At 38.0% G+C, this 23,194-nt stretch overlaps 3 protein-coding genes and 1 pseudogene across 5 annotated transcripts in view; 2 read left to right on the top strand and 2 right to left on the bottom strand.

Annotated features, from left to right (window-relative positions):
- The first annotated feature begins 3,761 nt into the window (after positions 1 to 3,761).
- On the top strand, positions 3,762 to 15,926 carry LOC144661125 (homeobox protein notochord-like). Of its 2 annotated transcripts, none has more exons than XR_013572209.1 (2): positions 3,762 to 4,030; positions 14,796 to 14,935. XR_013572209.1 is itself a non-coding variant. In XM_078521840.1 (2 exons), exons 1-2 carry the CDS (start codon positions 13,169 to 13,171, stop codon positions 15,032 to 15,034), a joined length of 567 nt encoding a protein of 188 aa, XP_078377966.1. In that variant the 3' UTR covers positions 15,035 to 15,926. The 2 variants fall into 2 exon arrangements, 1 of the variants encoding a protein (XP_078377966.1); XM_078521840.1 differs by lacking the exon at positions 3,762 to 4,030 and adding an exon at positions 13,169 to 13,496 and having other exon boundaries at positions 14,796 to 15,926.
- A 3,103-nt stretch (positions 15,927 to 19,029) lies between these two features.
- LOC144661121 (uncharacterized) lies at positions 19,030 to 20,322 on the top strand (the record flags this gene model as incomplete). The annotated part of the gene is made up of 1 exon (XM_078521837.1): positions 19,030 to 20,322. A coding segment is annotated over one exon (1,293 nt), but the record flags the coding sequence as incomplete, so codon positions are not given.
- The window catches only part of LOC144661091 (uncharacterized), a 206,403-nt pseudogene continuing 202,706 nt past the window's right edge, over positions 19,498 to 23,194 (bottom strand). Inside the window, exons 22-23 of the transcript XR_013572199.1 lie at positions 21,371 to 22,429; positions 19,498 to 19,574 (exon numbers count right to left, since the gene is read on the bottom strand). The product of XR_013572199.1 is annotated as an uncharacterized LOC144661091 (transcript). The remainder of the gene's footprint in view (positions 19,575 to 21,370; positions 22,430 to 23,194) is intronic.
- Positions 21,190 to 22,173, bottom strand: LOC144659262 (uncharacterized). The gene has a single exon (XM_078519686.1). The coding sequence runs from the start codon at positions 22,171 to 22,173 to the stop codon at positions 21,190 to 21,192; it is 984 nt and encodes a 327-aa protein (XP_078375812.1).

The raw sequence follows: 23,194 nt of genomic DNA on the forward strand, positions 1-23,194 counted from the left end.
CGAACGTATACACGCACTGTGCAAACCTCTGCATTTAAACTTTGAATTCTGCAGCTGCTCATAGATAGAATTATATATATAAGTTTATAAAATAATCTCTTTATGATATCGACAGTGCTGACAAAACCACCAGCAAACAATTCTATAGCAGTTTGATATTAGGCAGACCATTTTAAGTGTAATACTCTATATTTTCCGACACCCTCGAGTATTTTGCTCGTTGGACCCTCTGCCTGCGGAAAGACTTGTTTTACCGTAGGATTCGAACGGCCTATCACAAAGACCTCGTTATAAAAAACAAGCAGAAAAAAGACGAGATGGGACCTGGGACCAACAAGATTATGGTCAAGTGCAAGTGGATCCACGTATAATTTCCAGCAATTGAGTGATTACACTTCCTAAAATATCGTCGTGATTATAATTTTGTGAATAAAAATGCACTGGGATTCAAAATCTGTTGTTGCGTGATTTTTGAGTGTGACATTAAAAAAGCAATTGCGAACCCATGCGACCGTTTTCGAGACGATATAGATATCTTTACCGTTTTTAAAGGAAGGACACAGTTATGGCGTCTCCATACTAAGCTTTATAAATTTGCGTGAAAAGGTTCGGAAAATAAATCGCGAACGCTACACGGCACATACCCGAAACTTAGAGAAATTGTTTATCTATTTATGATCTATAATATTTGAAATTCAAAGCTTCTGTAGTTGAATGGTTTCGAATTTATTTTTTTAAATGCGTGACAGTGAAAACCAGCAACATGTTAATGTGTAAGAGAGAACTAATATTAATAACACAGTGTGTAAGAGGAGAGTATTGTTTAATATGTAAGAGAGAACTAATATTAATAACAGAGTGTGAAAGAGGAGAATATTGTAAATATGTTAATGTGTAAGAGAGAACTAATATTGATAACACAGTGTGTAAGAGGAGAGTATTGTTAATATGATAATGTTTTTGGAGGCGAGAAAAACGAAGAATACTACGGAGAAATATTCAATGCTTTCACAGGAGCACTCGTCATCGTGGAACTGGGCGAAACCGAGGGAGAAATTCTTCGAAATATGAGAGATGTCATACAAACGTACGACCCTTAAAAATTGCATACAGAAGCATCTGATTACGTACTGTGGAATATAGATGTAATTTTGTAGAGGGACGCTAGTCAATAGGACTTTAGCATACGCTCCCGCTTGTAAATAGATTTCTTGTTTGAATTGAAAAACAAGATCTTTTGTTGCGTGATTTTCGCGACCGCGTGACTGCGACCTGTCAATCACGTTTCCTTGACAATCAAATTCACTCATTACGTATGCAACATGTAAGCGAGGCAAATGGTTTCCTCATTATGTATGCAACATGAAAGCGAGGCAAATGGGTCTAGAGGGGCTTACACCACTACTGGTGTTGGGTGGGTGGGTGGGGGGGGGGGGGAGTGGAAGTAGTGCCTCCGTATCCTCTTTTGATCTCTGTTTCGAAATATTAATGACTTAATGACGGTCGAAGAAGGCGTGGCTGGCTCGCAGCAAGAAGAGCACAATAACAGTGAAGCAAACGCATTTTCCTCATTGAACTGAAATGAGTGTCAAATCAATTCTTTTTAGTACAAGTTAAAAGAAACAAATTTTTTTGTCGAAATTTTTACAAAACGAGAGCGGATGAGCACTGTTTTTGTTATCTCGGCCTTTTTTTATTGCCTTCGAACCTCTCTGTAAGGACACCTCTTTAATACAGCCACCTCTATTACGGACAACCTTCGATGTCTCGACAAAATTCTCATTTATTTTCTATAAAAAAATACCCATAATACAGAACTTCTCTTATACGGACAACGGACACCTAACCTCGGCCTCAGGGAACAAATTCATGTAACTTAACCTCTTTGTTACGAACCCTTCGGTGATCAGGTGATGACATTTTGTTATTGCAATTTCCTGTTTATGATTCCAAAACCAACTACATGACGCTTTATTCATCTTAGACCTTTTCAGAATTTTGCTTAGTGTTAATTTTTTACTTGCTGCATTGCGTTGCAGAACATTTCGAGTTACTAAATACTTTAAGCTGTCAATAAAAATTAAAAGTGACGTCATAGTGGTGGCCTTTATAATATACTCCTCTAATACGGACACTTTGCTCTGTCCATTCGGTGTCCATATTAGACAGGTTCAAGTATATTTCCAGTTGAATGCTTTCTTTACAATTTATCACCCTCCCCTAGGGATAAGTTGAAGTTCATCAGTCAAATATAAATTAATGAAACTTTAGGTAATGACCCGTGGGTTATCAATTACTCTTCGTCATGCCATGCCACCCTTTAATGTGGGAGCACCTCTCGCCTCAATTCGCGATAAAAAACCTATGACCGCCCGGTTCATTTATGTAGTTCTTCGCCAGGTTTCTCAATAGGTAGCTTACGAACCTAGTAGCCCATCAGGCCGAGACTAATCGCGGTTTTCGCAACATGAAGCGACTACGCGTATTTTTTTCTACCCCCGGATGGGATGCTAGTCCATCGCAGGGTTACTTCCCTTCCCGAAAAGCAAACGATTGGGTGGTAATCACTTTTACACCTGGGCGAAGAAAGGGTCTATGGGAGTAAAGAGGCTTTCCAAAGAACCCACGTAATGTCCCCCAAAATCTCGAGATAAGCTAAGAATACATCAACACTGCTTATTTTAAACGACCGTAACCCTTTCATGCAATAAATGAGCTGATCCGCTGAAATGGCGCTGAAATGGCTAATTTCAGTGCTAGAGGTTCTATAATTTTTTATTTTAGACTGTTACATTTCCCCATTTTTTTAATAACGGAACCAATTCACCAACGAAGAAGCTTTGTTCATGGTAATTCAATTGGCTAGTTCTAAATCGAGATAACAGTGGAGTTATAAGGCTTTCATTTTGTTGTAAATTTGAGGCTGTTCAAAACATCGTTAACATACCTTCGAACTTCTTGGCCGTAGATTATTCAAACTCAGCATTTGTCGGATCCATTTTGATAAATTGAAAGAAGAAAGATGATTCTTTATAACTGTACCAAGTATGATCGAGAAACAGTGACGGCAGGTTCAGTAACAAGAACACCTTCACGGACGCTTTAAATCGGCCTTCTCGATATTTTCCAAAATAAAAAGATTGAAATTTTTTTAATATCCATTTGGTAGTTAGGACCCTAAAACAAGACTGCATGCCAAATTTCAGCGATATCGATGAGGTACGGTGGCCGGCCAAAGTTCGAATCTTAATGACACTTAAGTCTAACGTCATTTCATAACGTTCAATTTCAGCAGTCTTCTATGGCTCTTGTACATTCAAAAATAGAACCGTGTTATTTCACATAATCGAGTCACGTATCATTCATTACAATATAACTTTTCTTGAATTCATCTTTCAACGCAAATTCCAAAATGAAACAAATATTCAATCCGAATCTAAAATAAACATTTCCCTTAAACTCATCAAATGTTCAGTTGCGATTGCGGCGATAGCATTTAAAAAGAAAAAATAGATTGAAAGTTGTGTCGTGAGGCTGTAATCCTGTTAGAAATAAAGTGATATCGCGTCTCGGAAAATCAGGTCACAAATGGCAACAGATCAAACCGCATGAAGTCCAGTCTCGCCTTAATTCAATAATCTTAATTGCTTTATCACTGTCATCGCCATTTATATCCGTTAATCTGATCGTCTTACAGTGTCTCTTAAATCGCCTGAAGGCCAATCAGTACTGAAAAGAAAAAAAAAAAACGATAAAAAAACGGGAGGCCACATATGGCTCTTCCCACGCCAGACAATTGAGTCATCTAGATAATTCGACGACGAGAACAAGTTTACTAGAAACAGACATTACAACTAGCTTTGCCGTTAAATGGAAACAAGAGGGAGGCTATTTTTCGGCTGAACCGCAGTGAAACACAGGCACAAATTTCCATAAAGACGGGCGGGATTTAGTGAACCTGAACTGTTAATATGGCGCCAGATACTAAAGCATCAACTAAGATAAAAGAAAGATGAAACAAAACTCACAGGTCAGTATTGTCGAATATTTACATTTGAGTCATTAAGTTTACCATCGCACACGTTACCGTTTATTAAGAGTTTAATAATACATCGTCAATACAAATTATTACTAAAATCTTCACGTTTCTGCAGTATTTGGGGTTTGAAATCTCTAAATAATTTATTACTATGGTGATATAATACTAGAAAGAGCCCCGATCGCGAATAGTTATGTTAAGCAGTTTAGATTCACACAAACAATCAGCACCACCACATCTGCAAACATCTCAATAACCGGGCGACATTAACTTCGTATGTTTTTAATTGATTAAGCTTTACTTTACATCTAAATACAGTCCTAATTCCAATGGGTCTTTAAATAAACTACTCATAAGTTGCTTTGAGAAACATAGAAGCTAGCTGCCACTAGAATAAATTTGTACGATTTCTCTATTTATATCTACTGAAACTCGTGCTCTCGTTTAGTTGTTATTGTTTTAAAGACATAAAAAATATAGAGTCGCTGACCTCAGGGCGGTGAAATAATCTGTATATTGCAGACATCATGGCGATGCTAACTTACTTCATTTCCCTTCAAAGTCTACAAGTTCCATTAGCTTATTGCCGTCCCATTGTGTTAGTTAATTTTTTCTTAGTACCTGTCAATATGAGCACAATTTACAGTCCTTACTCTGTTAGTTACGACTCGCTACGTGGAAATATATTTTGCTTGAAACTTCTGCTCTCCGATGCAAATGCACGATGTTAAATTGTTCAGCAGGACAAGAAGAAAGTTACTATATTGTTATCCTCTGTGGAAGTTTTCTTCCATGTGAAGGGAAAGCATCTGTAGGACAAAGTCCATAGATTCAGTGCGTTGTAAAGGTTGTTAATTTACAATCTTCGTTCACTGTCCAAAATCCACGCGCGCAATTGGTTAAAATAGATCACGTGATTTTGCTTTACCTGTCGTCAGCAAACTCCGACAGTGCAGTATTGACAATAATGCACAAAAATCGTGCATTATTGAAAATGTCTTCAGCTTCAAGGCTTGTAGAAGTGGAAGAAAAATATATTCTTCAAATTATCAACGATCCAATACCAAACAAAATCGAAGAGAATAACAACTTGAAGCGCTTTTATTTTCAAAGGTAAACTGCAGCTCAATAAATAGATTTTTGTGTGCGATTGACTTGCTTGTAGTTGCTTGATTGTGAAAGCCATCGACTCGCGTTGAACAAGCTTCTCGCTGACTGTTTCACTGCTGTTTTTATGAACGACCACAGCCGATGAACAACTTTACGAACCATTCTAAGCTTTATTTCTGTACGGGTTATTTGTGAATTTTATATTATTGATGTTATCCCGTGTAATTATGTACTACTAGACTTCTTTAAACATAAAGCTTATTGTTTGAAGTTCGTTAAGTCGATGATTGTATGATTGCTTGCAGTGTACTCAGATTGTATATTAAAAGGGTTAGAGTCTGTCCGTTCGTGTTTTGTTGACAAATACACGCACTTGCTGGCCTCACAATGAACGAGAAATTTTCAATACTGCACTCGGCTAGGCCTCGTGCAGTATTGAACATTTCTCGTTCATTGTGCGGCCAGCGCGTGCGTGTATTTGTCAACAAAACACTCACAACAGTCTCTAACCCATAACTAATGGTTGGTAGCAGTGTTTGCTGTGACTAACAGTCCATATGGAATATGTAAATGATTATTTAGTTTACCTGGAAATAAAATAGGGATTATTGATTTACACAAAAACAAAGTAGATGACTGCTCAGTTGTCTTTCAAGTTACAAGAAGAAGGCCAACTGAGAATTGCGTTCTCATTATAATTTCCAACTTTGTATGGTTCTATGTCTTCTATGATTAATATCATGGCAAAGTTTACTCCACAGTGGAGTGATTATTAGTTATACCGCTGTCAATAATAAGTAAATGATCTTCAGCGACCTTCATCATGTTCCCGTGTACAGTTCCCGTTAGTAGTTTGGATAGGTTGACAAATGCTATCAGCGTATACAGTAAAAACCCGCGAGTAACAACCTGCATTTTCTTAATTTAGCCTGAACAGGTTCTTAAATAAATGGTAATTAGCACAAATTTAGGCCATGTATAGGCTCTTAATAGGTTTTTGTTTTCTTCAGAAAAAATTATGTTGTTGCTTATAGAATTTTTAATGGTATTCAGCCTTTTCCTTATATGAAATTCGCATACTATTTTATTTATGTTTATGTGGTTGTATTAATAATAATATTTTGATGATTTTATCATCGGAATTTACATTGCTACTCAAGTGATAATGCTCCTAGTTGTCTCCCAATAGACCTAGAATGTCAACTTATCTTATTTCCTTAAAAGTAAACATTTTTAATCAATTTTAGAAATAGGAACCTATTCCCAAATTTTAGGCTAAAGAGGTTCTTATGCAAAGGGTGTATAACATAGAGGTTGTATATTAGCCTAACGGTTTTTAAAAATAAAGGTTCTTACTCGCGGGTTTTTACTGCATATCAGCTTACTGGTGTGAGTAATACACAGGCTAATGATTATTTAAAAACTGAATTGAAGTACAAAATATAGAGAACGAGAATATTTTAAAAATTTTAGCTAAGATGAGATAGGTCACGATTTATTTCAGTTTTAATTTTAATTTTTTTTTACTTATAATCATTTACTATAAAGCGGTAAAAAAGCAAAAGACTAATGATAAACCACGAAGGAAAAATGGTGTTAATGATTTTATAAGGTCGCCACGAGCTTGAAAATTTTAATAATAGTAATAATAATGATACTACTACTACTACTACTACTACTACTACTACTACTACTACTACTACTACTACTACTACTACTACTACTAATAATATATAATAATAATCATAATAATTATAATAAAAATAATAAATATATTATTAATAATAATAATAATAATAATAATGATAATGATAATAGTAATAATACTTATTACTTATACTGCGCTTTTTTCTATATAAATAATCATAAGCGCATTAAAATTAAAATTAACTATTTACAAATCAATGAAAAAAGGGAAAGAAACTACTAACCTACTTATCATCTAAGAATGAATTAAAATATACCATAAAAATTAAAAATTGTAATCTAAACTGAAAGCCTTTACAAATAAATTTGACTTAACTAAACGCTTAAAAATCTAAACGCTTAACTAAAAGCTAATTTTAAAACCAAACGCTCAAAATTTTTTAAGAAGCGCCGTCCTTAACATAGCCCTGTAATTACACAAAAATTATTTTAATTGTCAGATACAACGCGCTCTCTTTTATTTTACCACAGACGAAAATGTTTACTCTAAATATTCCTAGCCTCATTTCAGTGAAATCAGTGAGCATTCAAGGTGCTTGCAGTCAATCTTTTCAACCCCTCCCACTATTATTGTTGTTGTTCCTCGGATGGTTTGGAAGCATTTTGGAACAGCACTGAACAAGTGAGAACGGGAATCACTTTTGTCAACCTCTAAATGGAGTACTTGTGAAAAGTTTCAAAAATTCAAATAAGATTGTAGAATATAGTTGTGCACCCTGAAAATAGTCTATTTTTATTACAAAATTTGTCATTCTTAAGTTCATGATTCCTTTGGATGGATAAGGGAGAAGCACAGGGATATTTTAGACTCTAATCTGTTGGTATTCCATTGCAACTGTGGAAAAATAATATTCTATCTGTTAACCTTCCATCTGTGTCTAACATAACATAAACATTATTATATTTCATGATGATCTAAGTATTCAGACAACACTTGTAAACAGTGGTTCGAAACATTAAGAGGTCGTCTCGTTTATTTCCGACCATCGATTTTGGTTCAAGAATTCGAATTGTCTCATTTGCTGGGATTTTAAAGCCTATACCTAGTTAATTAATAAAATGGGTTTCATTTGATTAAAAATTCTAATTTGTGCTTTTTTGGATCTATCGAAGTTTGGTCCGATCCACAGCAATTACCCGCCTTCCGAAACGGTTAAAATAGCACATATTGCAATTGCTCTCAAAAAACAAATATTTGCTTAAAAGATCCAGTTCTTTTTGTAAACTATATACTCATCATTGTAGTTTATTTAGCAATGTTTCAATTATGATTCATTCTTGTTTCTTCATAGGCCAAAACAAGATTTCCGACCCGCCTAATCCAGCTTTGAACGAAACACGGAAATAGCCCAACTTTGAAGGCAAATTTTAAAAATGTGGCACCTGCTTGAGACTACTTAATTACATGAACATAATCTATAAATGACCCTTTCTTGAAAACAAGAAAAAACATTTGTCAGCACACCAAGACTACAAAGTTGACAACCGCTTAAAATTCAGGAAATTTTCAAAATTTATAGGTAACGAACACGTCTTTACAATGATTCTTCTGATAAATTCGCATACTATAACCCCTTAAGCTCTCTTACCTTGCTTTAGAATGTCTGTTCCAGCCTTTACAGTCATCTCTGAATTCTAAGTATCCTCAGAATTAATAGCTTTTTCCTCCAGCTGTAGGTTTGTACACGTTCCCGGCGAACCAGACGCGTCTTAGTAGCGTGACTGTCACATCGCAACATATGTATAAAAGAAGCGTGGAAGTTCTTTGCATCGCTGACCGTAGTTTTGCTCATAGCCGCTTTTGATCGGGCATATTCGTCTTAAAACGTTTGCAGGGACATGTTAAAGATTAATGTTACCACGCATATAAGAATAGTAAACGGTGAGCCGAGATCGATAAATGCTGCGGCCATCTTGTGTTTACAACTGGTGTATTCGTTCCCAGTCCCCTACGAGCTTTACATTTTGGCATGTAGTAGTTCCAGGAACACCGGAACACGGAACACCGGAACATCCCGGAACATCCGGGAACACCCGTAACAGTATGAAAAACCAAGAACACCTTCCAGAAAACCCAAAACACCTTCTAGAACCTTTACATACCCCAAGAAAGCCTGAAACACACCCCAGCAAGGCGTTATCATCATCATGCTTAGGAAATCGACTTATATTAAGTAGAAACGCAAAGCTTTGAGAAAACAGAGCAGCACTGTTAACTTTTTTGCCACTATTTCTTTAAAAACATCCTGTTAGCCGTTGCATACAGATGTTAAGAAACAGAGACTATCAGCTAGAGGTAATCGTGTGAAACGTTTCAAGAAAAAAAAAAAAAAAACATTTCAAACGTGGTGAGCACAGATGAGAAACTCAACAATATAAATAAGAAACGCAAACTAAATCGGCAGTGACAGAAGAAAGGGGCTCAGAGCGGAAACGGGTCGCTTAGCTGTCCAGTGTCCCAGTCAAATCAAATCTCACTGGCATCGAAACCAAACTCTTGCTCGAGGTAGTTTTTATGGCATTCCGTGAGGGGCAGACTCCCAGGGATTAAAAGAGAGCTCGGAATAAACGAAGGCTCTTGTTTCTGAATACAAGCGAAATTTTTTTCAAAGTGTCCAATAATATTTCCGCATTTTGACGTACTGTCAATTGACACCGCTGCACTTAGTTGGGTTTGTCACGTACGCATCAAACTCAAAACTTTTTCGCTGAATCGTCTGCAAAGTTTTATCTCTGTTGATTTATACAGTTCCAGCAATGTTTATTTTTTTAACAGTGATTCACCTCTATGGGCTACTTTATGTAAAGGCAGCTCGATGTAAGTGTAAAAGTGTATCTGTTTGTTTAAATTTGTTCATTCCGGGCTTGTAATTAACGAAGCTCGCGCTATAAACAGCCACTGCCTTGTTTATGAGCCTTGAATCTCTGTGGAATAAAAGTACATTTGGTTGAATTTTTTTCTATTCTTTTCGCTCCGTACTTTGGCAGACTTGCTGCACATACGCTGAATTAAAAATGTTTTTCGGAGATGCAATTTTATAGCGACAAACTGAAGTAAGTCTCAAGAAGAGATTTCGAGAGCTCAAAAGCTCCCGCTCCTATCGCTTCGCAATATGACATGCAAGTGTTGACAACGTATTGACATCTTGCTGTCAACGCTTTAAGCGTTAGCCAATCATATTTTTGCGTTGTGAGAGCAACGCATAATTCAAACACTGTGGCTTAGCGGGTAGTCCTATTTTTTTTTTTCGCTTCTCGCCTTGCCCCGCTTCCTCCCCCCGCGCGTTCGTTATTTTTCGCTTCAATCTCGACGTACTCTTCGAAATATAATTTTCGCTTTAAGCTCAACGGACTCTGAGAAAAAATAGGTCCTGATGTTGATTAAAGTGACCCTCTGCACCGGGGGTGTATTTCTTTTAAGAAGAACGGTCTTGCATTGGGCAATGGTTCGGAATGATTTTGGGGTACGCTCGATCGCTTTACCCGCTCATCGATAGGTGGCTTGGGGTGAGATCTTTTAGACATCGAAGCCTCGAAGGGATGCTTGCCTCTCTACTAGGATTTTTAGGCATGCCAGTTGTTGCTGTGTTAGAAAGGTTTGTGCCCCTCTTCATTTCTTTCTTTATTTGTGATTGATGGGGGAGTGGGGGGGCAGAGGGCTGTAGAGCGCATACAAAACTGAGTTAATTTATTTGAGTGTAAAAACTGTTTCCTCCATTGCTATGTGATTGTTGTGTTTATTAAAACGGCATTAAACAATTATTAAAAACAATATCATGGAGCACTGGGTATTATGGGGGGTGTTTTGGGTTTTCTAGAGGTATTATGGGTATTTTTGTACGTGTTCCGGGGTGTTCCAGGTTTTCTAGAAGGTGTTTTGGGGTGTTCTGGGTTTTTCATACTGTTCCTGGTTTTCCGGAATGTTCCGGGGTTTTCCGGTGTTCCGTGTTCCGGTGTTCTGGTTTTCTGGTGTTCCTGGAATTACTACGTGCCTTACATTTCAGTCAGCCTGACACTTTTGAAGGGGACAGTAAGTGAAATATCTAAGATCAGTTAGCAGGATTCATAATAAAACAGTTTATAGCAGCCAGCCGGCCAGCCAGATCATAATAAAAGGAAGGGAAGAAACCTGAGGAAAGAGATGGAAGGATAGAGACGGGCGGTGAACCAATTTTAACTCTGATGAAGGTAACAGAGAGTTACCGAAAATTCAGCTTTATACGTTTTTACCAACTTTTTTAAACCGATTTTCAGATCAGATACAAACCAAATTTTTATTATAGAAATATAACTCTTGTTTTTGTTTTTAAAAATATTCAGTTTTCTTTTCAGACTCTTTCTATCTCTTCCCTTAGTTTTCTTCCCTTCCTTTTATTATGATCTGGCTGGCCGGCTGGCTGCTATAAATCCTGCTAACGGATCTTAGATATTTCACTAACTGTCCCCTTCAAAAGTGTCAGGCTGACTGAAATGTAAAGCTCGTAGGGGACTGGGAACGAATACACCAGTTGTAAACACAAGATGGCCGCAGCATTTATCGATCTCGGCTCACCGTTTACTACTTATATGCGTGGTAACACTAATCTTTAACATGTCCCTGCAAACGTTTTAAGACGAATATGCCCGATCAAAAGCGGCTATGAGCAAAACTACGGTCAGCGATGCAAAGAACTTCCACGCTTCTTTTATACATATGTTGCGATGTGACAGTCACGCTACTAAGACGCGTCTGGTTCGCCGGGAACGTGTACAAACCTACAGCTGGAGGAAAAAGCTATTAATTCTGAGGATACTTAGAATTCAGAGATGACTGTAAAGGCTGGAACAGACATTCTAAAGCCAGGTAAGGGGTTATAGTATGCGAATTTATCAGAAGAATTTGTAAAGATGAAGATGTTCGTTACCTATAAATTTTGAAAATTTCCTGAATTTTAAGCGGTTGTCAACTTTGTAGTCTTGGTGTGCTGACAAATTTTTTTCTTGTTTTCAAGAAAGGGTCATTTATAGATTATGTTCATGTAATTAAGTAGTCTCAAGCAGGTGCCACATTTTTAAAATTTGCCTTCAAAGTTGGGCTATTTCCGTGTTTCGTTCAAAGCTGGATTAGGCGGGTCGGAAATCTTGTTTTGGCCTATGAAGAAACAAGAATGAATCATAATTGAAACATTGCTAAATAAACTACAATGATGAGTATATAGTTTACAAAAAGAACTGGATCTTTTAAGCAAATATTTGTTTTTTGAGAGCAATTGCAATATGTGCTATTTTAACCGTTTCGGAAGGCGGGTAATTGCTGTGGATCGGACCAAACTTCGATAGATCCTAAAAAACACAAAGTAGAATTTTTAATCAAATGAAACCCATTTTATTAATTAACTAGGTAAAGGTTTTAAAATCCCAGCAAATGAGACAATTTGAATTCTCGAACCAAAATCGATGGTCGGAAATAAACGAGACGACCTCTTAAGTGGTGCCAATTGACACCAAATTATTGTCCTCCTAGTGATGATAGTGATAGATCACGTGACCACATTTCGGCGAAAGATCAAAGGGAGAATTCGTGTATTCATTCTTTAAACTGTGTGCTTAGTTCACCATTTGTTATCATTTGATGATATAGTAAAATGAGACTGAGGAATGCCCAGCGATAGCAAGTGATTCGGTAACTTTTGGTCGTTACAGCTACTATTGTAGGTATTCAGTACAAAAATAAAAGAAGTTTCCTTTAAAAAAACAAATCTACGATATACAAAAGAATATTGGATTTTAGCAAGTTATTGAGACAGTACAGGACATTTCATTGCGATCTTCCTGTTTTTGAGGGATTTGTTTTATATTTATCATTGCTCATTTGCATAGTCTGAGCAAATGTAACGTTAGTTATTGTAGAGTTGAGTTAATGAAATTTACAATCCTATTCGGCAGTCTTTTGAACCAATATTTAAGGGCAACTCAGATTTCTTCTTATTTTCTTGCCATGTTTTGTAGAAAAACTTAATGCAACTCTGTTAAATTAAAAATTGTTTTCAAACAAGAAATCGAGTTTTTTTTAACTACTTTTACAAAGTCTCTTTTCATGAAGTATTAATATCAAAAATGTCAACTGACAGGTCACAGTGGCGAGTTCAATTGGCAGATCGGTAGAGTTCCTTTTACTGCCACTTTGTTTCGCAACCGCAACAGGAAGTGGACGACATCCCGTCTCCTAATGACTGAAAGGATTAATTATCGTAAATTCCAGAGCCTTTCTTCAAAAAAGCCGCCATGTCACACGCCCAAAAGGGTAACACATGTCCCTGATCAAGGACCAATATGGCGACAAGAGGTATTGCATCTTCCCCACCCACAATCTCGTCATTTTCACCCAGTAGAAATTCGTTTTCCATCAAAAACATTTTAAATCTATCAGATGAAACAGTGGAGAAGCAGAAATGGATGTCTAAAGATGCTGCACCAATTGACGTACTTGATGCGCCATGTCCAGCGCCATCATTTCTTGTTTCTCCTCGTGCAGTGTTTCCTCCAGGGTATCACCATCCACATTTGTCATCTTATTTCCCTGGATTCTGTTCACTTCCACCTCCCCAGCGAGTTGCTCAGATGACTCCATTTATTCTCTCGAACCACGTAGGTTCCTTTGGTAGGTTAACAAAAGGATCGGACATGTTAACAGTACAGTAGATGCAAAAGTTTTCTTTCTGCATAAATCGTAGTATAGCATTATGTTAAATATTCAATGAAAATCGCGGCCAGATACAATCCACTGTATCATCAATGTGGATGAGAAAGCTTTAAAGCAAGTCCTTTGTGATCAGGCTAGGATAATATCAAGAGATATCGAAGCGCGATAAACATTGTTTTAGTTTTTGCTTTTAGTTTTATATTGAACAAACAGGTATCGTTTAAAAGTAAAGGTACCTCTTCTTTGAAACATTTTATAAATTTGCTAAAGAGATAAGTTCAGTTATATAGGCAGTAAAAGCCTTGCAATTTTTCTAACGAGAAAGCGTGCATATAATTTTTTCTAGAATAGGCAATGAAATATGTTCACTGAAAGTTGCAAGTACAATATCTTTTTGACATCATTTCACCAAAACGCTTCCCGGCTGCTAACTTGAACCGTTCAATAAAAAACTGGTCTGTTTTGTTTTAGTCTTAATGTAATTTGTTCCAGAATAAGATGTTTACATTTTTAGCTTGGATGTGGACTGAGGCAGCATGTCCATTTTGTTATAATTATCAAAGCTGATTTCAAAAACTTGCAAACTCCAGGTTATTTTAATGTTGATTCCTTCACCCTAACCTAATTAGAAAGCGTTGCGAATGAACATTCGAGGGCGAAACAGAATATAGCAAATACCATTGAGGAGTAGAAGTGTTTACGTCTGAGTCTCGATAGACGAAGTATGGTACACATTGCCCTTGATGTACCAGGACGTACTGCAAAGGCGAGCGTCACTTGTGATATCATCGTTGTTAATTGTGTACCCCAGACCTGGCCAAATGTGTTTGTTTTTTGATTGTCTTTTTCTCTTCATTTTTAAAGGACTTAACACCTAATATGATTCAAATAACAAGCGAGATAGCTTCAAGATTGTCAGCAACTCGTTATAATAATCATGTCTTCAAATTAGTCGTTGTTTTATACACACAGCCAATGGCAACTTCCTTCGACTTCTCCTCAGTCCAATAGATACATTTTAAAAAAACGTTCTGTTTAAAAAACGTTTTTACAAAAGCAATCGTTCTAAAGTTAACGTATACGTTGAGTGTCAAGCAGCTTTATGCACGATGCCTTTATGATTTACCCTGCGTAGTTGACTTGGCTTGTCGGAAGTGGCACCTCTTTATCTAATTTCCTGCGGAGTTCGTAAAATGTTCACCTTTATAAATTACCTTAGTAATAGTCTTTGAAATGTCTTTCTTTTCTAACCATTAGGTGTGAATCTTCAGAAGAAACGAAGGCGTCCAATGAAGAAAAAGAAACTACGTCCCTTGTTTTCAGCTCATCAAATCCAGACCATGGAGAATGAGTTTGCAAAATGTCGATATGTCACAGAAAGCAGACGAGCCGAGCTTGCTTCAGACCTTAATCTAACGGAAATGCAAGTAAAAACCTGGTTTCAAAATCGACGAACAAAGTGGAAGAAAGAAACACAAGACAATGGAGAAGCTTAATCATCGGAGATGCAACTATTTTGCGGAGGAACCCACAAGCAAGGTTTCCTTGAAACAAATACAATTGGATTTTACAATGCAGAGTGCGGGATCACAAGTTTTGCTCTATTTTAAACTTTTTCGTAAAGAGTATATTTTCAGTGCGCTTCGTAAAGAGATAGTTTTCAGCAAATGTTTTTGAAATAGAAAGTATCTGTATGGTGGCAATTTAAAGTAATTAAAACTAACCAAGAAGAACTTGAAAACACAGACTACAAAAGCGATATAGGCTTCCGGTTGTAAATGTATTCGAAGTCTTCGCTATATAGTCATTTCAAGTTACTTTTCCTGATAATTTGAGTATTTTGTCTTGCCTTATGTCTTCCTTGAGGCCCGGCAACCTCAAAAATAGTGGTACAAACGAAGAAGCGCATTTTCTTTGTAATAACAGCATAGTTTGAGGCCTCTAGTTTCGGACAGAGATAGGTAGAGATGACAAATCCTTCGTATTGAAACATGCCTTGTTAACTTTAACATTCATATTTTTTGTTCCGGAATCCATGTATATCCAGACAAGGGGATTCTGTTTATTCGTCCTTGTGTGCCATCACGGTTATTTAGAAGTCTGAAACAGTCACTAATGCGTAAGATATAGAGAACTTGCTTATGTGCAGGTTTTCAAAGTTTATATAGTGTATTATCTTCTTCGACTGTATATTTAAGTTAAACAATCAATTCGTTCTGGAATTAGGCTGTTTCTGGATATTACGGTTCACAGTCAAACCTTCATCATTTACTTCAACGTACATAAAAAATGCTCATGGATATGTGATGCAGCAAATTAACCTTGAATATCTAGCTAGCATGTATGCATTATGAAATAATAAATGAATGAGGAATGTTTTTTGTTTCAGTAAGTTGACTGTTGACTATTAAGAAATACATGCCAGTATGACCGTGAATGTTGTTAGCTTTAAACTTTCCCAGAAAACAAACCTCTTTATGATTTGATTGAAACCACGTTTTCGTATTTTTCATCAATTTCAAATTTCAAAGCAACAAATGTAGTCTATGTGTTCTGTTTGTCGCCACTGTTTGTATTTTAAATCTTAACAAAGGATCAATTTTAAAATAGAGAAAAAGGTCTAGGTCACCTCATTTTGTTGATCATTTAAATTTTTCTTTATAATTAAAAGCATTCAATGTTGAAATCACAACAGCACTGCGCACTTCTAGAAACAACGTCCAGCTAATACAAATGATTTTGTTCCCTATATAGATATATTCAGAGAGGTAGGCCAAATCAGCCGTATTTAGTTTTCTTGCGAGTTCAGATGGAATTGCAAGTTCCGTCGGTCCACCAGAACTCAAATTGCGGTATCCTTCCCCTTTCCATACTTATTCTATTACTTAGAAAAGTTTTAACGGATTATAAGTAGATCTTACATGGAATAAATTACTTAATAATGCCTTAAAGTGAAATAATAATTTCCAACACACTTTAATAATTGGTCATATGCATACAAAGTAAATCGAAAAACCTTTAGTAAACAAAACTATTAGAGAAACGAATGGAAGTATCTCTTCCAATTACTTCTGCTGTATTTACCAGCCTATACTGAAACAGAAATGTATGTTTTAACCCGATGTTTGTCCCTTCGCAATGTCATGATGCAAAAAGTTCAAGACTATATAAGCTGTTTAAAAATAAGGACCAATCCCCTTGGATTCGGAGAGCCTTACAGTAGAGATAAGGCGAGATTAAAAAATTAGAGTACTCGAAAATACAGATTCCTTGGAGCATTGAATGAGGTGATAGACACAGGGACTTTTATCACATTATCAGCTCGTTTTCTGTTAAGCAGATTTATTTCCGTACTGTGTATGCGGTCAGGGCTTTTACATCAAAACACAAATGTCATGGGAAGATTGCCAGAATGTTCGATGTGTACATTTGTGAGGCGTGGTTGCCTAGTTGTTAAAGTGTGTTGGAACATGGATCCAACCTGGCCGGCGTCTTTCGTTCTTCATCTGAGTGTATAAATTGATACTGGAAATTGCTGGAGAAGAAAATTCCAGGGGCCAGGGAGGTAGCCGCTTATGTTATAGAAAGTAGTCTCGACATAGTGAATAAGAGGAAAACCTTTCCTCCCCTGAAATATGTACATGCCGTTGTTCAAAATTAAAAAAATAATAAAATTTTAACTTAAAGGTTGAAAAGGTTAAACACGACTTAGCACGCATATGTAACAGTTTGTGTGCTATCGGTAGCATGAAATTTACCAACTTAGTGACCATATTTACTCGAATAAGCGCCGCCCCCGAATAAGCGCTGCTCTCGAAAAAGCGCCGCATTTGGGACATAAAAGGCAATAAGCCCCGCAGTCTCGATTCGGCGCTTATTTCAGAAATTCCGTTTAACTAAACAGCCCTACAAAGCAACTCTAAAGCAAATTTAAACTTGGACATTTCTTTTCATCAAAAGCGATGTTTTGCAGTTGAACGTGACTGTTTTACTGTTATCTTACAATACGTAGGCCGCGAAGGTCGTGAACTTTGCCAAGACAGCTAGCGCCATTACTCTATTCAGCAAGAGACGAACAAGTTTATGTTCGATTTGCAATATTTGTTTATTTGTTTACAGTGTCCACAATTAGCAAAACAGTGCTAAATACATTGGCACTTAAATAAAGTTATTTATTTTATTTTTTATTTTTAACACTGACAATCACTAAGATTCTTTGTGGCGTCCAAATGTTAAATAAGCGCCGCCCTCAAATAAGCGCCTCCCTCGAATAAGAGCCGCATTTGAGGCGCGAAAAAAAAAAACAGGTCTAGGTCTTCCTTACCAGTTTCACAGTTTGTTCCTTCATAACCAGCAGAACATTCACAAGTGTATCGTCCAACTTCATCATGGCAGGTAGCACCATTAGCACATGGACTGCTTGCACATTCGTTGATATCTGTGGTAGAAAAATGTTTAGCAAAGCAAGATAGTTTTCACACTAACTTGTAAGATCCATACTGGCGCCGCATCATTGCTACGCTTCAAGTTTTATCTTCGTTTCCCAGCAATTTTCTTGGATGCCAAACATACCTCAGAAAGAGATTAAGACGCTTTCCGCTGAACAATCGAGCATTAAACTGATTAAAGACAAAAATAAAGTTTCCAAAACAAACTCGTGGTATGGTCATAGTTTTTAATGCAGTCAAAAAGAACTTATCGAAATTTTTACTTTTAATCTGACCCCGCGCGAGAGAAACGAATTTGAAGTTATACGTATTTTAGTTAAAATTAACGTTTCAGGTCGGTTTAAAACAAAATAACACGCGTTTTAAGCTTTTGTTTTTACGAAGTTTGACATTACCTTTCTCGTCGAGAATGCTTTATAGAATTTCATAGCGTGGCAATTGGAGAAATGAATTACAGTGAGATGTTTCAAACAGTATACAAAATGTCACCGTGCTGTGAAAAGATTTTTGGTAAATAATTTTTGCACTTACTGCTCGAACTTTCAGCGGAATCCTTCTTAAAACCTAACATGGATGTTAATCAAGTATTTTCTAGTGTACTTATGTGCAATATGTACCTTGTTCACAGTTTTGTCCTGTGTAACCACTCATACAACGGCACGAATATCCTCCTGGTTGATTCTCACATGTTGCTCCATTTTTGCAAGGGCTCGCGTCACATTCGTTTATTTCTAACAACAAAAATTATAAAAGATGATTGTTAAAAATTATCGATTTACCCCATCTGATCGTTTCTACTTGTGACTCTCATTTCATTTCGGCTTCAGTGAACTTCGCAACTCGATCGCTTGCCATTTTTCAGTCGGCGTTTGGCAGCTTTGCAGAAACAACCATGCATGCAAAGGCGGGAAATGACATCATTGATGTCCTCAGCAGTAAGGATATGAAACAATACGCCACTACAGTCTCGGATTCAGTTTCGCACGAGTTTTTACAACCGGTCTATTTTCCTGTGAAACGCTCTCTTAGAATATTGAAACTCTTGTGAACACCGTGGAGTAAAGGAACCATCAACACCAACCTTGACCCGCCTGGCAGAGCTGGTACTGAATCTCAATGCATTTTCATTTAACGATCAACACTATCGCCAGATAGGAGGCGTGGCAATGGGAAGCAAAATGGGTCCCAACTATGCGTGCCTGTTTGTCGGTTACATTGAAGAACAGATCCGCTCCAACTACACCGGCTTTGTACCCCAACTTCACAAACGCTACATTGACGATGTGGTCGGAGCTGCACAGTGCAGTCGCCTTGATCTGGAGGAATTTATCAATTACGTCTCCAACTATCACCCAGCCCTGCAGTTCACATCCAACATCAGTGAACTGGAACTACCTTTTCTCGACATCAAGCTGGCAATTAAAAACAACACCCTACAGACGTCCGTGCACTACAAGGAGACAGATACACACAATTACCTCCATCATACGTCACTCCATGCGGATCATTGTAAAAAGGCAATCCCATACAGCCAGTTTCTTCGACTTCGCCGAATCTGTTCTGATAATGATGATTTTGTAGCCAGAACCTCGGAAATGAAGACCTTCTTCCTGGCGCGTGGTTACCCCGAGGCCTCACTCGACAACGACCTACGCAGGGTATCAACTGTCCGCCGAGACGACGCACTAACACCACCATCACACCGGGACGACAACGCAGAGAATAGAGTGCCGCTCGTATTAACGTACAACCCCTTCAACACCGGCACAAAACGCATCCTGCTGGACAACTTCGACATATTGTCCACTGATCCTGAGACACGCAGGATTTTCACCGAGTTCCCCCTAGTGTCGTATCGAAGGGACAAAAACCTCAGGGATGCTCTCGTGCACTCCTCTGGATACACGCACTCAGTCGCCGGAACTAATCCCTGCCGACGTCCTCGTTGCCTGACGTGCAAGTACACCACACCCCAAACTAACGTACAGGGCCCCAAGAGCGTCTATACCATCCGTTATCGCTTCACCTGTCAGTCTGAAAATGTTGTCTATTGCATCGTTTGTCGCCGTTGTTCGGTGCTATACATCGGTGAGACTGGGAGGCGCCTCCGGGAACGTTTCAGTGAGCATTTGCGAAGTATCCGTAACCACTCTCCTGGCTTCCCGGTGGCTGAACATTTCAACTCAGCCTCCCACTCACTCGACGACATAGCGGTTTGTGGCCTGAAACAGTGCAGTGGCGGCAACACGCGCCGGAAACAGCAGGAAATGCGACTGATTTTCGAGCTCGATTCTCTCAGACCGAGCGGACTGAACATTAATTTCAGTTTTGTTTGACTGATCCTGCGCATATCAACAACATGCGCCGTACATTTCATTTAAACATCAATCGATCCATAATTAATCGACTGTGTGAATTTCGCGCGCGCTCGTATTGCGCGCGCTAGCCGTTTGTTTTTCGTATGGCGCAACTCGCTTTTTAACATCGGCATTTTTACATTACACTGAAGAAGGGCTCTGCCCGAAACGTCTGTAAATATTTTTTTTAGGTCGTTAAAAAGCAATTTATCTTTTACACTAAGCCATTGAAGGGATTTCAGGGCTCCTGAAATATGATCGAACTTTCTTAAGCCATCCACGATCCTACAAGCATAGTTCTGAACTGACTGGAGTTTTCCCACATTCTCTTTGCTTGTGTAAGTGGATGAATGTGCGTCATCGCCGTGTAAGAATGGTGCCAGTTGTAAGACGACTGAGGATGGTTACAGCTGTCAGCCATGTCCTGCAGGATGGAAGGGAAAAAATGCGATGAAGGTATGATTATAGAAAGTGCACATCATGGCTATTTAAAAACGAGTTGCAAAACTTTGGGAAAAGAAGGAGTGAGTGCAGGGAACGAGTGAGTTTCAATTTTCAAAGCTTTGCAATGATTGAATAAAATTTCGTTCAAAGAACATTCTGTGCTGTAATTGGGTCATTATAAACTTACGAGTGAGAATTCAACCGTTATAGACTTGACGCGATTTTCTTAGTTTATATCCTTTGACATATTACATGCAGCTACGCACAGCCCGAGGAAAAACAAGGCTGCAAAATACACATCGATTTCTATGCGAAACCGCTATTTAACAAAGAAGAAAAATTATTGGCGATAAACTCTGCTATAGACAAAGACTTTTTTTAAAAGACACACTGCGTTACATTTCAAAAGAAAACGTTTGGTATCGCATTAAAGAATGAGGCCTCGGGGTAACCACGCGCCAGGAAGAAGGTCTTCATTTCCGAGGTTCTGGCTATAAAATCATCATTATCAGAACAGATTCGGCGAAGTCGAAGAAACTGGCTGTATGGGATTGCATTTTTACAATGATCCGCATGGAGTGACGTATGATGGAGGTAATTGTGTGTATCTGTCTCCTTGTAGTGCACGGACGTCTGTAGGGTGTTGTTTTTAATTGCCAGCTTGATGTCGAGAAAAGGTAGTTCCAGTTCACTGATGTTGGATGTGAACTGCAGGGCTGGGTGATAGTTGGAGACGTAATTGATAAATTCCTCCAGATCAAGGCGACTGCACTGTGCAGCTCCGACCACATCGTCAATGTAGCGTTTGTGAAGTTGGGGTACAAAGCCGGTGTAGTTGGAGCGGATCTGTTCTTCAATGTAACCGACAAACAGGCACGCATAGTTGGGACCCATTTTGCTTCCCATTGCCACGCCTCCTATCTGGCGATAGTGTTGATCGTTAAATGAAAATGCATTGAGATTCAGTACCAGCTCTGCCAGGCGGGTCAAGGTTGGTGTTGATGGCTCCTTTACAGTCCTTTGGTCGAGGAAAAAGCTGAGGGCTTCTAGTCCACCATGGTTAGGGATGACGGTATACAACGATTTAATGTCCATGGTGAACAGGAAGCAAGGACTGGGATTTGAATCGTCGAATCTAAACGATTCAAAGATGGTGAGAGCATGGCTTGTATCCTTGACGTAAGTGGGGAGCTGTCTGACAAAGGGCGCCATAACTTTATCAAGGTAAGAGGCGATGTTCTCGGTAGGGCAGCAGCATGCCGAGACAATGGAACGTCCAGAGTTGTTTGGCTTGTGATTCTTGGGCAGCATGTAAAAACGCGAAGTGCGCGGGGTGGTGACCACAAGATTTTTCGCCGTTGGAGGTAGTTCACATGTGGCGATCATGCCCTTGATGGTATCTTTGATGGCTTTTTGATCGGCCTGAATGGGGTCAGATTCTAGACGTCGGTAGAAGCGGTTGTCAGACAGCTGGCGGCTTGCTTCTTGGATGTAGAGATCTTGTTTCCAGACAACCACTGCGTCCCCTTATCGGCCGGTTTGATAACGATGTCGTTCCGACGTTTCAAGCTTTGAAGAGCTAGTTTTTCTTCATGTGAAAGATCTTTTGCCTACCGTGGGGCGAAGCTCTTTAATGACTTGCCTAAGAACATTAGAGAGACAAATGACCTGAACCTTTTTAAAAAGAGAATTTTTAAACATATTTTAAATTTGTAAATACCCCTTTAATTGTAATGTATATAATTTTAATTGCGAATTTTTTATTTCAACTATACTCCTTTTTCTGATTTTCTTTTTTTTTTATTATTTCTTCTTTCTTCTTTATTGTAAATATTTTTATCTTTTATCTTTTTAATTTCTGTATGGCGGAAGAGCCCCCAAGGGGGAGTTATGCAATAAAGTATGTAAGTTTATGTATGTAAAATAGCAATTTAATGTTAAACATTTGCAAATTATGATATGAGTTTGTGCTGCTGTTATTTGCTATTGGTATCAGTATTTAATATTTTTTATTCGAATAGTCAACGAGGCGCAGCTGAGTTGACCATCGCTCATAAAAACTAAGGGTCGTAGTTTAATTGTTTTAGTAGAAACTCTATAGGATTTCAGTCCAAAAACTACAATATTATGTACTTTTAAGCCAAAAATTCAAAATAATTGTGTTAATCGTGTTCTATCTGCGAATAGAAAACAATGGGAGAACCAATATCAGTTCAGCAGATTTTCAATGGAACACGACTGAGTTTCTACTAATTACAGTGATAACATCCAATAATTGCTGCGATATTTAAAAAAAAATTGCTTTGATATTTCTCGAAATTGATCTGATTGCCTGTTAAAATTAAGAACAAGGATAAGTCCTTTAATCGATCCATAAGGCATAAAAATACCAAGTTACAATATGATA

Source organism: Oculina patagonica, chromosome 7, assembly GCF_052425735.1.
Source record: "Oculina patagonica isolate OP01 chromosome 7, crgOcupat, whole genome shotgun sequence".
NCBI lineage: Eukaryota > Metazoa > Cnidaria > Anthozoa > Scleractinia > Oculinidae > Oculina > Oculina patagonica.

What these genes read in the sequence shown, in the direction of transcription:
- LOC144661125 (XM_078521840.1), top strand. Translation starts at nt 13,169, where the DNA reads ATGGCGACAAGAGGTATTGCATCTTCCCCACCCACAATCTCGTCATTT. An exon ending in GAACCACGTAGGTTCCTTTG is followed by an intron (nt 13,497 to 14,795) that starts GTAGGTTAACAA and finishes TCTAACCATTAG; the next exon opens with GTGTGAATCTTCAGAAGAAA.
- LOC144659262 (XM_078519686.1), bottom strand. Translation starts at nt 22,173, where the DNA reads ATGATCGCCACATGTGAACTACCTCCAACGGCGAAAAATCTTGTGGTC.